The sequence below is a fragment of the Eubalaena glacialis genome, chromosome 18 (genome assembly GCF_028564815.1).
Source record: "Eubalaena glacialis isolate mEubGla1 chromosome 18, mEubGla1.1.hap2.+ XY, whole genome shotgun sequence".
Lineage (NCBI taxonomy): Eukaryota > Metazoa > Chordata > Mammalia > Artiodactyla > Balaenidae > Eubalaena > Eubalaena glacialis.
In genome coordinates, this window is record NC_083733.1 from 19,356,576 (window position 1) to 19,369,159 (window position 12,584).

At 49.8% G+C, this 12,584-nt stretch overlaps 2 protein-coding genes across 2 annotated transcripts in view; both read left to right on the top strand.

Moving 5' to 3' along the window:
• Positions 1 to 271: 271 nt before the first annotated feature.
• Positions 272 to 1,034, top strand: AGRP (agouti related neuropeptide). The gene is made up of 3 exons (XM_061173682.1): positions 272 to 401; positions 561 to 652; positions 852 to 1,034. The coding sequence occupies exons 1-3, from the start codon at positions 272 to 274 to the stop codon at positions 1,032 to 1,034; spliced, it is 405 nt and encodes a 134-aa protein (XP_061029665.1).
• A 766-nt stretch (positions 1,035 to 1,800) lies between these two features.
• Positions 1,801 to 12,584, top strand: part of ATP6V0D1 (ATPase H+ transporting V0 subunit d1) — a 38,802-nt gene continuing 28,018 nt past the window's right edge. The window contains exon 1 of the mRNA XM_061173431.1: positions 1,801 to 2,045. Coding sequence (XP_061029414.1) covers positions 1,916 to 2,045 — 130 coding nt within the window. The 5' untranslated portion in view covers positions 1,801 to 1,915. The remainder of the gene's footprint in view (positions 2,046 to 12,584) is intronic.

A 12,584-nucleotide genomic window follows, 5' to 3' on the forward strand; every position in this document is an offset into this window, starting at 1 on the left:
CTGAATTGTGCCCCCACCCTCTGCGGGGGCCCCTCATGCCCTGGCTGCAGGGAGCAGTCACGTGTGGGCCCTTCATTAGACCCTGCCATATAAACCGAGGGCATGGGGTGGCCAGGAACTCTTGGGGCAAGGATCCAGCAAGCAGAGGTAAGTCCTCAGATTGGGCAGAGACTCCTACTCTCTAGGGGTCTTCTATCTGGGATAGGGCACCTAGAGGGTGTTCTAAGGATGAAGAGGGACTAAGTGGTGGGTCTTCCTGCTGAGCCAGGCCATGCTGACCGCAGTGCTGCTGAGTTGTGCCCTGCTGCTGGCAATGCCCGCCATGCAGGGGGCCCAGATGGGCTTGGCTCCCCTGGAGGGCATTGGAAGGCCCGACCAAGCCTTGTTCCCAGAGCTCCAAGGTCAGTGTGGGCAGGGGTGGGGATGGGTGGGGCCTGGACACTCTCTGGCCACAAACTATTCTGCCTGGTATGAGCCCTCTTTCCCCCTTCCCAATCCCAGGCCTGGGAGGTGGGTGTCTTGTGCATGGGGGGTTTCTGCCCTCACATCATCTGTCCCAGGCCTGGGCCTGCAGCCCCCGCTGAAGAGGACAACGGCAGAACAGGTGGAAGAGGCTCTGCTGCAGGAGGCAGAGGCCAAGGCCTTGGCAGAGGTAACTGCTCAGGAAAAGGGCTGAGGCCACAATCTCTGGGTGGGGGGATCAGGCATCAACCTCTAGCTCCACTTCGGTGACCCTCTCACTTGGGGTGACACTGCAGACCATCCCTCCCCATGCTCCACTGCCGTCCCGCCTTGATTGGGGCAGGTCCCTGAAGCTGCCGCTGAAGGCCCATGTTCCCCAACCCCTGCAGGTGCTACATCCGGAAGGACGCAAGCCGCGCTCCCCGCGTCGCTGCGTAAGGCTGCACGAGTCCTGTCTGGGACACCAGGTACCATGCTGCGACCCATGTGCCACGTGCTACTGCCGTTTCTTCAACGCCTTCTGCTACTGCCGCAAGCTGGGTACTGCCACGAACCCCTGCAGCCGCACCTAGTCGGCCGACGTCGGGGTCGGGGCTTGGGCAGGGGAGCGACAATAAAGGATGGGACCAACCCCAGGGTTGTGGCGTTATTTCGAACGTGACCGTCGGAGGGGGGAGGTCATGGCAGGGGCGAAGGTGCCTCAAGCCAAGACACCACACACACATCCCTACCCCAGGGCCTGCGCTATCCCATCATGAGTCACTTACATGCGTGCTCTTAGAGTGCCAGGCGCCGTTGGGAGAAGCAGAGGAGGGCCGCGCTCCTACCCTTGAGAATCTTATATAATATAATAAATGCGGGGAAGGGAGGGCGCAATGCAGCATAGGAGTTGCAGCTCCCAGCAGGCTAACAAAACATTAGGCTTCAGGGCCTGCTTGCGGTTAACTCGACGCGTGACCCGCAGCGAAGCCTGCCCCTCACCGGACCTCAGTTCCTCTCAGGGGAAGGCTGACTCAACAGTCTGGAATATTTCCAAGCATAAGAAGCGCCGCCCACTCCCATCTTTACTCCTCTGGCCGCCACAGCACCACGTGCACCAGACTCGGGAAATCTAGAGTGAAGGCCCAATCGAATCCCTGCGGCCACGGGCGCCACCACGCGGTCGGCCTTGGACACTCCAAGCCGCTCCCGCCAGGGAGCAGGAGGCCCTCCTCTCCTCAGCGCGCAGGCGCCAGTGGGCGGTCCCCAGCCCACACCTGCGCAACCGTTCCGCGAGAAACCACCCGGAAGCCGGGCGCCGCTCAGAACCCCGCCCCGTTGTGGTCACGTGGGCCGCTTGCGCGTCACCTGATGCGCTTGACAGCCCGCTGTGGGCGCCGCGTCAGCTGATCTTGGAGTTGTGCTGCGTGCCGGCAGGTCCGGGTCCTCCGGTCCAGCCGCCCCCGCCGTAACCATGTCGTTCTTCCCGGAGCTTTACTTCAACGTGGACAATGGCTACTTGGAGGGACTGGTGCGCGGCCTGAAGGCCGGGGTGCTCAGCCAGGCGGACTACCTCAACCTGGTGCAGTGCGAGACGCTCGAGGGTGAGCCGCGGGGCCGGGCTGCGGGGCCTCGAAAGGCCGGCAGGGAGGCCGGCGCGGGCCTGAAGGTTCTGAGGTCTGGGAGCGGAAGCTGGGGGTTCTCGAAGGGCCTGAGAGGTCGGGGAACCGGATCCGGGCCTGAGAGGCCTGCTGGGAATCCGGGGGCTAATGGCGGGTGCGCCGGAAGGAAATATACCTCCATTTGCGGCTCCGTGGGGGCCCAAACGCAAACAAGGCTTTAAGAACCGCAGTGGTTCGCCTCTGCTGGGGGCCACTTCTTCCCCGTTCTGCTCGCCATGTAGTTTGGAAGAGAGGATCTCTCGGGAGTGGTTAGCTGGTGTGAGATGTTCTCATACAAGTCTCTTTACCCTGACGTAGCCAGAGAGCTGTCTCGTGGCAACGCTTAGGGAAGCTAAGCGGAAAAGTCCCCGGCTTTCCCTCCCAGCACATACACCAAGGGCTTTGGGCTCATTGTGTCTTCACGTTGGCCTGCGGAGTGAGCCTTTCTGGGGAATTGCTGAGCCAGCTTAGCGAGAGTTTCCTCCCATCGCCGATCCACTGGCTGAGCGGTCTTCTGAAGGCAGTGTTTGGGAGAGCCCTGAAAGTCGGGAAGTTCATACACCTGTATTTGACAATAATTCCCACCTTCTGAACAGGGTGCCTGTTCAGACAGGGTTTTCTAGCACAAGAATGGTGAGAAGCTGAGTTCCACTTTCTTCTCAGGACACACAGCTCCAAAGTGGAATTGACTCCGTGAGGCACAGCATCAGATTTACGGAATTAGAGACTTCCCTGATTCCAGTCTTCTCTTCCTCCTCCCCCTACCCACCCCCGCCCCCCAGGTGGTAGTGAAGGGCACAGTGGCTGGGCTGTGAGTTCCCATCCCTGACCTCCAGGTGATATCCTCGAACAGAGGTACTGCTAGCCTCCTGGTTGGTAGCTGGAGGGGGAAGATGGCCAGATGATTTACCTTCTGGAGAAAATTTTCTCATCATAAACTTCCTGAGGTTAAAAGTGAGCTCAGTTAAAAAAACAGTTATGTACCTTGCAAATTGGACCCGTAATGTGAAAATAAATACTTTTAACTTTTAAAACTTACTGCAGTTCAAATACAATTGTGGACATGATGGTTTTAACATAAATGTGCAAGAAAAGTCTTTCACCTCCCTTATGAGAGTGGAGGTGGGGAAGGAGAGGAGAGCACTTTAGGGTGCTGGGTTGTAGGAACTTGCCAGCAACCTCATTGTCCTCACTGTGGCAAACAGAGGAGAAACAGAGGGAGGCTGCACAGGGCAGGGCTTGGCACACAGTGGTATTTAATGGGAGTTTTGTGGACTGATTGGGACTGGAGGGAGATCTTTATTTGCTTAAATCTGAGTGTGGACACCATTGATTACCAACTGGCATTTGGTAAACTTGTTTCTCTTCTAGGCTTTCCTCACTCCTGCCCTCCTACCCCACCCCTGTAGAGCTTCTGGGGGCATGGGGTTCCCATCTTCCCAGCAGACCCTCCATCATCCCCCATAAACATGTTAAGCCATTCTTCCTACAGCACTGCTCACACATGGTCCCCTTGTGGATCACCATCCAGCCCTTTAGTGGGAGTCCCTCGCTCTTTCACACATATTCCTTTCCCTCATGCAAGCCATCCCCCAGCTTTTGGTGCACATTGTGTGGTGGACTTTGAACTTTCAAATCTGACTTTGAATCCCAGCTGCACCAATTACTGAATCACCTTAGACAAGTTATTTAACGCCTCTGGGTCTTGGGTTCTTCATCTGACACATTAACAGCACCTATCTCACAAGGTTGAGAGATGTCAACAAGTTATTATGTGTAAAACACTTAGCTCAGCACCAAGCACAGAATAAGCGCTAGGTAAATGTTAGCTCGTTTCAGTATTATTTGCACTAGCCATTTCCTCTGCTTCCTTCTTACTCCCGTGAAACCCAGTGATTCCCACCCTTTAAGGCCCAGACCCAGTACCATCCCATCTTAGAATCCCTTTGTGGCCATGCTAGGCTAGAATGTTGTCTCCCTCCATCCAGTTGCAGCTCTTGTGTTTGTTTGTGCTGATTTCCTAGAAGTCTGTCAACACAGAGTTTGAGATTCTTGGGACTCTAGGCTGGAGATGCTCTGGACTTTCAGGGGCTGGAGATAACCAGAGGCAGGAAGGAGTGACCAGAAACTCCACTTGTCCTCTACAGAAAGGCCTTCTCTGCTCCTGAAGGTCACCCCAGAGGCCTGATCTCCAGCCCTTTGTTGCTGGGTGTTTTTGCCTCTTTATCTCCAGGGAAAAGGGAAAGAGAGAGGGGCGAGGGGAGGGAGGTGGGAAGGAGAGACCAAGGAAGCCTGTGGTCCCTATGAAATCTGTAGGTGTGTCCTGAGATGATGAGGTTTCCAAAGAACATGTTTTAGAAGTGGGACAGTTTCCAGAAGGCTCAGGACATTGGCTGGAGGGTGTTTATTTGTTCTGCAAGGTACAGCAAGTACATATAGACCCTCCACCACACCCTAGCCTTCCTCCTTGGCTTCTACTCCATCAGGGCATCTGCTGCTGACCTCTTTTGCTAGAACTCAGCCTCTTAGGACCGCTGAAGTCCATGTATCCTCCATTGTCCATCTTGCTTGATTGTCTCTTCTCAGAGGTAGGAGAAGGTCCTACCCCTTGGTGAACTGAGGGGACAGAGCTAGGTGGCCACAAAAGCTCTTTTCAGCTCTGAGTGTTTCTGGATGTGTTGAGTACCTTCTGGAAGCTGGGTCCTGTGCTAGGGACTTGTGGGGAAGAGGAGGTGGGTCAGAGATACACAAAGAGAAATCATACAGGATTACTTTGAATGTTTTCATTCATTCCACATATACTTGTAAAGCACCTCTTTTATGCCAGGCACAGCAGTAGGGTCTGAGGTACTTTGTTGAATGATGTTCCCTTGACCCTCATAGTCTGGGGGTGGAGGTCAGTGGGGCCAGAAGACATTAAGAGATCAGTGTAGCATAGCAGTTACAAATGTGGGCTTACTACTGCACGGCTCTGTGGCCATGTAACTGCTCTGTCCTGAGTTTCATCATCTGTAAAATGGAAATAATAAATAAAATGATACGTATCTTTACTGATGGGGTGGTTGTGAAAGCTAAACAAGATAATCCCTGTAAAACACTTAGCATGAACTTGGCACATGGTAAGTACTGAGTCAGTGTGCTAGCTGCAGTTACTGTTATTTTAAAGCAAAGGAAATATATAATTGCATATTAAGGGTGTTGCCTGTGAAAGGGACAGTGGAGAAATGATAGAGAATCAGAGGGGAACTTTCTGTAGAGAGTGTGGCTGGTTCAGGCCTTGCTGAGGAAGGATATTCGAGCTGAGGTGTGGACAATGAGGAGCCAGCTGTGCAGAGAGCTAGGCCAGGGATGGGGTGGGGTGGGGTGGGGTGCATTTCGGGCAGAGCGACCAGCATGCCAAGGAGAAATAGTTGGGCCAATCAGAGGGACCAAAAGGAGTCCTGGGTGGTAGGGTGCGGGGGACAAGAGCACACATCTGCTCGGAACCCAGACCCTTGGTTTAAAAACATCAGGCTGAGCCCAGGGGAGGAAGCCCCTGGCCCCTCAGCACTGGGTGTGGAGGCAGAGAGAGTGGTGGCAGGGAGCATCACCTTCCATGGAGGCCTGCTGAATTTGAGGTGGTCGGATGTGACTAAGTGAATGTATTTCAGATCATGAGGAACATATGTCGTGCTAATTCGATGTTCAAGTCTTCATTTGCTCATTCAAAAAACACTTCCTGAAGGCCTACTGTATGCCAGCTTCTGTGCCTCATAAGAGAGCCAGGCAGGTATTTCAGGTATTACCATAGTTCTGAGCTTGAACCCTTAGCTTTGACCTTGGCTTCAGCCTAAAAGCATTATTATTAATTTGTCTGACTGGCTGTTGGGAATACAGGTATGAGTGAGACTCTGGCCCTGCCCTGCAGAATTTCCCCTTTCTTCTTTTCTCTTAAAAACTATTTATTATGGAAATCATTAAACATATACAAATTAGAGGGAATAGTATAACGAACCTATAAATAATAATCACCTAATTACAACAATGATCAACTTTTGTTGTTATCAATCTTGTTTCAATAATAGCTGCATTTATCCCCCCACTCTCAAATTATTTTGAAGTAAATCCCAGACAGCGTATCACTTCAGCTGTAAATATTTTGGTGTTCCTAAAAAAGATCATGATTTTTTTTTTTTTTAACATAACCACAATCCGATTAGTTCTCCTTTAAAAGAAACAATAGTTTTTGATGTCATCAAATATCCATTTCGTGTTTAGATTTGTCTGATTGTCTCAAATGATTTTTTGATACAATTTGTTTCAAGCGGGGTCCAATTATGATCCATATATTTCAATTGATTGATGCTATCAGAAGTCTTTTAGTATATAGGTTTTCTGTCTCACTTTTCCTTTTATTTACTGAAGAAGCTGGGTCATTTAATTTATAGATTTTCCTTCCATCTCAACTTTGCTGATTATATCCCTCCTGTATAGTTTTAACGTGTTCCTCTGTCCCTTGTTTTTCCTGTAAATTGATAGTTAGATCTAAAGACCTAATTAGATTCTGGTTCCATTTTTTTTTAAAAGAATATTTAATAGATGTCATTTGTACTTCTATTGAGAATTGTTTCTCTTTAGTTATTTCCCTTTTTATGACATAGGAACCATTGATATTTATTGCCTAGAACCATTATTTCATTAGGGGTTGCAAAATGGTGATATTTTAATTTTATGTTTCCTTCTGCAATTGCTAGCTTGAATACTTCTATACCTGGAAATTGCCAGTAATCAACTACTTGGTTACCCTGAAATACAGTCTGTATAGGAGAGGCAGGATAAATGCTTAATTCTTTCCCATATTTACTAGCTTCCAAAATAATGAGTTCGTTTTCCAACATCCTCCAAAGATGACGAATGAGGTTTGTTTGTTCTTTTTGTTTGTTTGGTATCATAACACACTTATGGATTTTAATATATTTGTTGTGCTTCAGTCTTTTAACTTTATCAGTGCTCAAATTGTCCTTTGGCCACTGGGAGCTTGTACAATAGGCTGCCTGTTGTATAAGTTTTTTGACATAACCCTGTAGCCTTCCTTACTACTGAGATGACAGTGTATTCTAATGTTATCTTGTACATTTGTTGACCCAGACCTAGAGTCATCGTTTCTCTTAGGGGACCTGATTCTTTTTATAGGAAAATGATATTTAGAGACCATAATCTGAGTCCAGGGGTTTCTCACTGTTGCTGAGTTGGTCATTATTTCTAGGATTTTTCTATGAATTAGCTCCCTTCTTACTTAGCAACTTGGAAAATACAGAGAAGCCTATGGCTTGCTGGATTATGCAGCTGTAACTCAGCTGATGGGTACCAGATGCCTGTTCCTAATTTGGAATGGGGGCTCTCCCTGACACTTGGACCATTCAGTACATATCCTTCCTCTTGTAAAGAAGTATGCTTAGCATTCAGGAGGAGGAACCCTGTGATCTTCTCAACTTCCATGTGAGTTAGGTGGTCCCGAGTGATTGTTTTCCTCAGCCAGTGAGTTAGATGCTCAGGGACCATGGTTGAAGAGCTCACATGTGTGATATGCTGGTTGTCTTTCAGAACACTGTATCCCTCTCTGTCCTGAATCACTTGTCTTTTGTTCATTACAACATTTCCTTCTGCATTTCAACACTATTTCACAAGACACAGTCTCATATAGGAAGAGGAAAGTGAGACTCCAGGCTGGCCTTGGCGAAATCACCAGTCACATCAAACTGCAGATGCAAACATAGATGGTGTCTCCAGGAGTGGCACTAATTAGTTATTAGTGGCACAGTTTGTTATTCAGCACTAATTGTAGTGTGACCAGGAATGTGGCTGGAAAGAGATCAGCTTTGAAGGATTGCAAAAACCACAGGAAGGGCTTTGTCCTGAATGCAGGGGATGGGAGGGTAAAACTACTGGACTTGTACTTCAGAATGTACCTGCAGTTTGAAAAGTGTTTTGGGGGTCGGGGCCACACTGAAGGTGGGAAGAACAGTCTGCAGAGTCTTATAAGTAATCCAAGGCAGAGAAGATGATGGCAGCCTGTCTTCAGGCATTGGTAGGGAGCATTGTGAGGGGGAATTATAGGAAGAGGAGTTGATAGGATTTGAGGGTTGGATAAGGAGGCTGAGGAAGAAGGAAGAGTCAAGGCTGATGTCTCCTCTCTGGCTTAGGCAACTGTGTAGGTGGCGAGTGAAATGATAGTGGACTGTGGAAGGAACAGGTTGGAGAAAGAGTGAGAAGATGGGATTGAGGGATCTGTGAGCCATCTGAGTGAAGATGTGGAGACTGTTTTTGCTGCTCAGGTGTGAGGTCTGAGCTTGGGGAATCAGGGTAGAAGTGTGGCCACTGACCCCAAGAGAGAGCATAGAATCAGAAGAGTAGAGGCCCTAGATGAGACCCTCCCCCCAATAGGGCTTCCATTAAGCAAGGATGGGGCAAAAGATGGTCCTGCCAGAAAGACCAAAGGCATCCCCTGAGAGGTTGGTAGCCCCAAGAGAGAAAAAGAAGGGGGTGGTGACTGACAAACATGACCAAGAGATTGAAATAAAGTCAGACAGCTCTCCATTTGGTTTTGCCCTTCAGAGGTCATTGGTGACCTTAATGAGAACAGAGGAGAGCAGGGCTAGAAGCTGACGGCAGTGCATGGAGTGGATGGGCAGAGACAACATACAGACAGAGTGGAGCTCACCAATGAACTCAACTCACTGATGAATCCCTGCTCAGCCTGTTACTGGCTTTGTGACCCTGGGCAAGTGGTTTATCCTCAACTGCACAATGAGAGTATTTTTAAAAATTAATTAATTAATTAATTTATGGCTGCGTTGGGTCTTCATTGCTGCGTGCGGGCTTTCTCTAGTTGCAGCGAGCAGGGGCTACTCTTCGTTGAGGTGCGCGGGCTTCTCATTGTGGGGGCTTCTCTTGTTGCGGAGCACAGGCTCCAGACGCACAGGCTTCAGTAGTTGGGGCTCATGGGCTCTAGAGTGCAGGCGCAGTAGTTGTGGCACGAGGGCTTTGTTGCTCTGCGGCATGTGGGATCCTCCCGGACCAGGGCTCGAACCTGTGTCCCCTGCATTGGTAGGCGGATTCTCAACCACTATGCCACCAGGGAAACCCACAATGAGAGTATTAATAAGATCACTCTGAAATGTTAGTGACGTGTAAGCACAGGGCCTGGAGCCGAGAGAGCAGTCAGGGAAGCCAGCTGCTCCCACTGTGGTCATTCCTTCCTGTCACTCCTGGGAGGCAGGCACCCATGCTGGGCCTCGAGTGGGTAATGAAAACATGTCACACAGGCCTTGCTTGGGGGCAGGTGTGCCTAATGGGCAGACTGGTGGACATCAAAACAGCATTGAATGTCCAGTAGTCACAGGGTACACTTTGGGGCAGTGGGAGCATGTGAGGAGTAGCAGTTAAAGGGTACAGGGCTTCTTTTTGGGGTAATGAAAATGTTCTAAAATTGTGATGATGGTTGCACAACTCTGAATATACTAAAAACCATTGAATTGTACATTTTAAATGGGAAAATTGTATGATACATGAATTATATCTCAGTGAAATTGTCACACACAAAAAATTAGCCAGGTCAAGGAGGGGGGAAGAAGGAATGGCATTAGCAGTCTCAGAAATGTGAAACTGCATAGAATATCAGGAGAGCTTTGGGAACTGGGAAGAGAGAGTAGAGCATGTGTCAGCGGTGTGCAGGGCTGAGGGTGGATAGGCGCATTGGGCTGGTTCATCGAAGGCCTTGGGTGCCTTGGAAAGATACATGGCTTAGGAGGGATGAGAGTTGTGTTTAAAAAAAGAGAGAGAGAGAGAGATTCTTCAGTTAGGTCAAGGTCTGTGTGTGGGAAATGTCTTGCTTAAGAGTTTATGTTCTTGCCTGGAAACACTTTGTTCCATTTTGTTTGTCAGAGGAGAATATATCGATTTGGTGAAACTGCGTGACCACAGCTTAGACAGCAAGACAAGCTTAGCTTGGTCCAGAATTCCTCAGAGTCAGATGTGATCCAGAGGAAGAGAGGACAGGGTTCTGACAATCCAGTGACCACAAACACGAGAGAGGCGCTTGGGAGGCATTGGGGGAAGGGTGTACACATGGAGAGGGTTTGCACTTGGACCGAAGGGAACGACTACATTGAGTCTCTGAGCTGTGAGAGCCTTGGCCCACACACACCTGAAGTTTTCCCCTCAGTGTTTGATGGCCCATGTTGTCCCGACTGCCCTGGGCAGTGGCATTGCTGTGTGAAGAGACATCTCCCCCCTACCCCCAGCACCCAATGATTGATGCGCTGGCATGGATCGCTGGTGGTGACTTGACTGTTCCTCTCCAGCTGGCTGCTGCTGCAAGAGGATGAGGCCCCAGAGCAGGGGTGGAGGCGAGGGGTAGGCAGGAAGGAGGTCTTGCTGCCATGAGCCAGCTTGGATTTGATCTGTCAGTAGATGAAGGAGGGGGGAATTGTGAAGGGGACGAGTGTTGGTGGTGTGATATGAAACTTGATGTGGGGCTCAGGAGGTTGGGTTTAGGAGGAACCAGGCTAGAGGCAGGTGCTATTCCAGCTCTCCGAGTGAGAGAACGGGGCTCAGCTGGGGCAGGAGTGGCACGTGGGCAGAAGAGGGACTGGGTCAGAGACCAGCTTAGGGCATGAGACTGATAAGATTGGGCCAGTCTGCCTTACGTATGGTGGTGAGAGGGGTTAGAAGTTAGGATTTTGACCTCAAATGTCTGGGTGGGTGCTGGAACTGCTTCTGAGATGGGGACCACCGGAGGAGGAGAAGGTTTGGGGCATGGACAGGGTGGTGGAGGACGAGGTGTTGTGTCTCAGAAGTGCTGGGTCAGAGTGTCTGAGGGAGGCGGCTGTGCGGATCTGGTGCTCAGGGGAAGTAGCACTAAAGATACCAATCTGGAAGTCATCAGCACACTGGTGGCCGGCAGCTCAGCCCACGCCCGGCCCGGCCGTCTGTTGGCTTGCAACCAGGGCAAGCCTCCCTTGGAAGCCTAGTCCTGCCCACAGGTCCTGCCAGGAGGCTGGAGAGCAGCCTTAATGGCAGGCCAAGTGGACATAAGCGTGGCCTGAGGAGGATACCTGGCATGGAGCCTAATTTGGCGAGCAGAGCAGGGAGAGCCACAGCCAGGGATTCCCCTCCAGATCCCTGCTGTGCCTCCTGCGTGACTGGGCATGGTGGTTTCTTTTCTTTTTTTCTTTTTTGGTCTCCTTTTTAACTAAACAAAACTTGAAAAAAAATTCCAAAAATAGAGTTGGTGGAAGGGTGACTTGGTGTAGATCCTTGGGGGACAAGTTTTTACTGCCTTGTTTAAACATTGCATGTATATGTGCTGTGTGGCCCTATATACCCACTTACAGGATCATATCCCCTAAATTAGCACAGGATGGCGCATACAGAGGTGTTCACACCAGCCCTGTTGGTAACTGCAACCTGTTAGAACCAGCGGAGTAGCCATTGACAGGTTTTGGTTAAATAAATCATGGTCTGTGCTTAACAGTGGAATACTATTCCAGTGCTCAAAAGTGTGACGTTCCATGAAGACTGATTTAGAAATATCTTGCTAGGTGAGAAATTGCAAAGTGTTGCGTGTAATATAGTCCCATTTTAGTAGAATGCCAGGTAACGTGCACATGGAAACATGTTTGGAAGCATAGACAACAAGTCTAGAGTGGCAGCCTCTGCAGAGAGGGATTGGAAAGGCTGGGAGGGGGAATATGTCAGTTTTAAATTTTATGTACCTTCCATTGTTCAAATGTGTCGTAGTGAACAAATGTTTTATAACTTAAAACATCCGCTAAAGATATGTAAAATAAAGGAAATTTGAACATACAGGCGAGCAAAGAGAAGGTACTTACACCCATCTGCCATCCAAGGCAAGACCCCTGCTGGTGACCCTGGGGTGTTCTTCCAGATTTTCGTTCACAGCATTGTAGGGCTGGTCTGAGCCTTAGGGAGCCCCCATCAAGCCCCTTCTCTTTACACCAGAAGACTCAGTGTCCAGGGGATGCATGAGGGCCAGGGCCAGACACTTCATGTCACTCAGACTAGAGCCCCAAAGCCCCTGTCCACGTGCAGCTCACCTCTCACCTGCCTATTTTTCTCTCTTTCCCTTGTCGCCTCTTCCCCACCCCTACTTCTTGCTTTCCCTTCACTGATTACATCTTGCACTAGTATATACTTTGGCCTGGTTTTATCTGGGAAGCTGTTTATGGTCAAGATAGTCCATACAGGAACTGATAACCCCCGTTTCATAAGCCCTGCCCCAGAGTTCATGTCAGAAGTTGCTCTGGTGGGTGTTAACACACTTGTCCTTGGATTTACTCCCTGATTTCTTGGGCCTGGTTTCTGAGGTGGAGCCAGTGTCTGAACCTGTGCTTAGGACCTTTTGAGGTGACCTCAGCACAGGCAAATGTCAGCCATCCAGGACCCTTGAAGATGAGGCTTTCTGGGTGCCCAGGGTTTCTG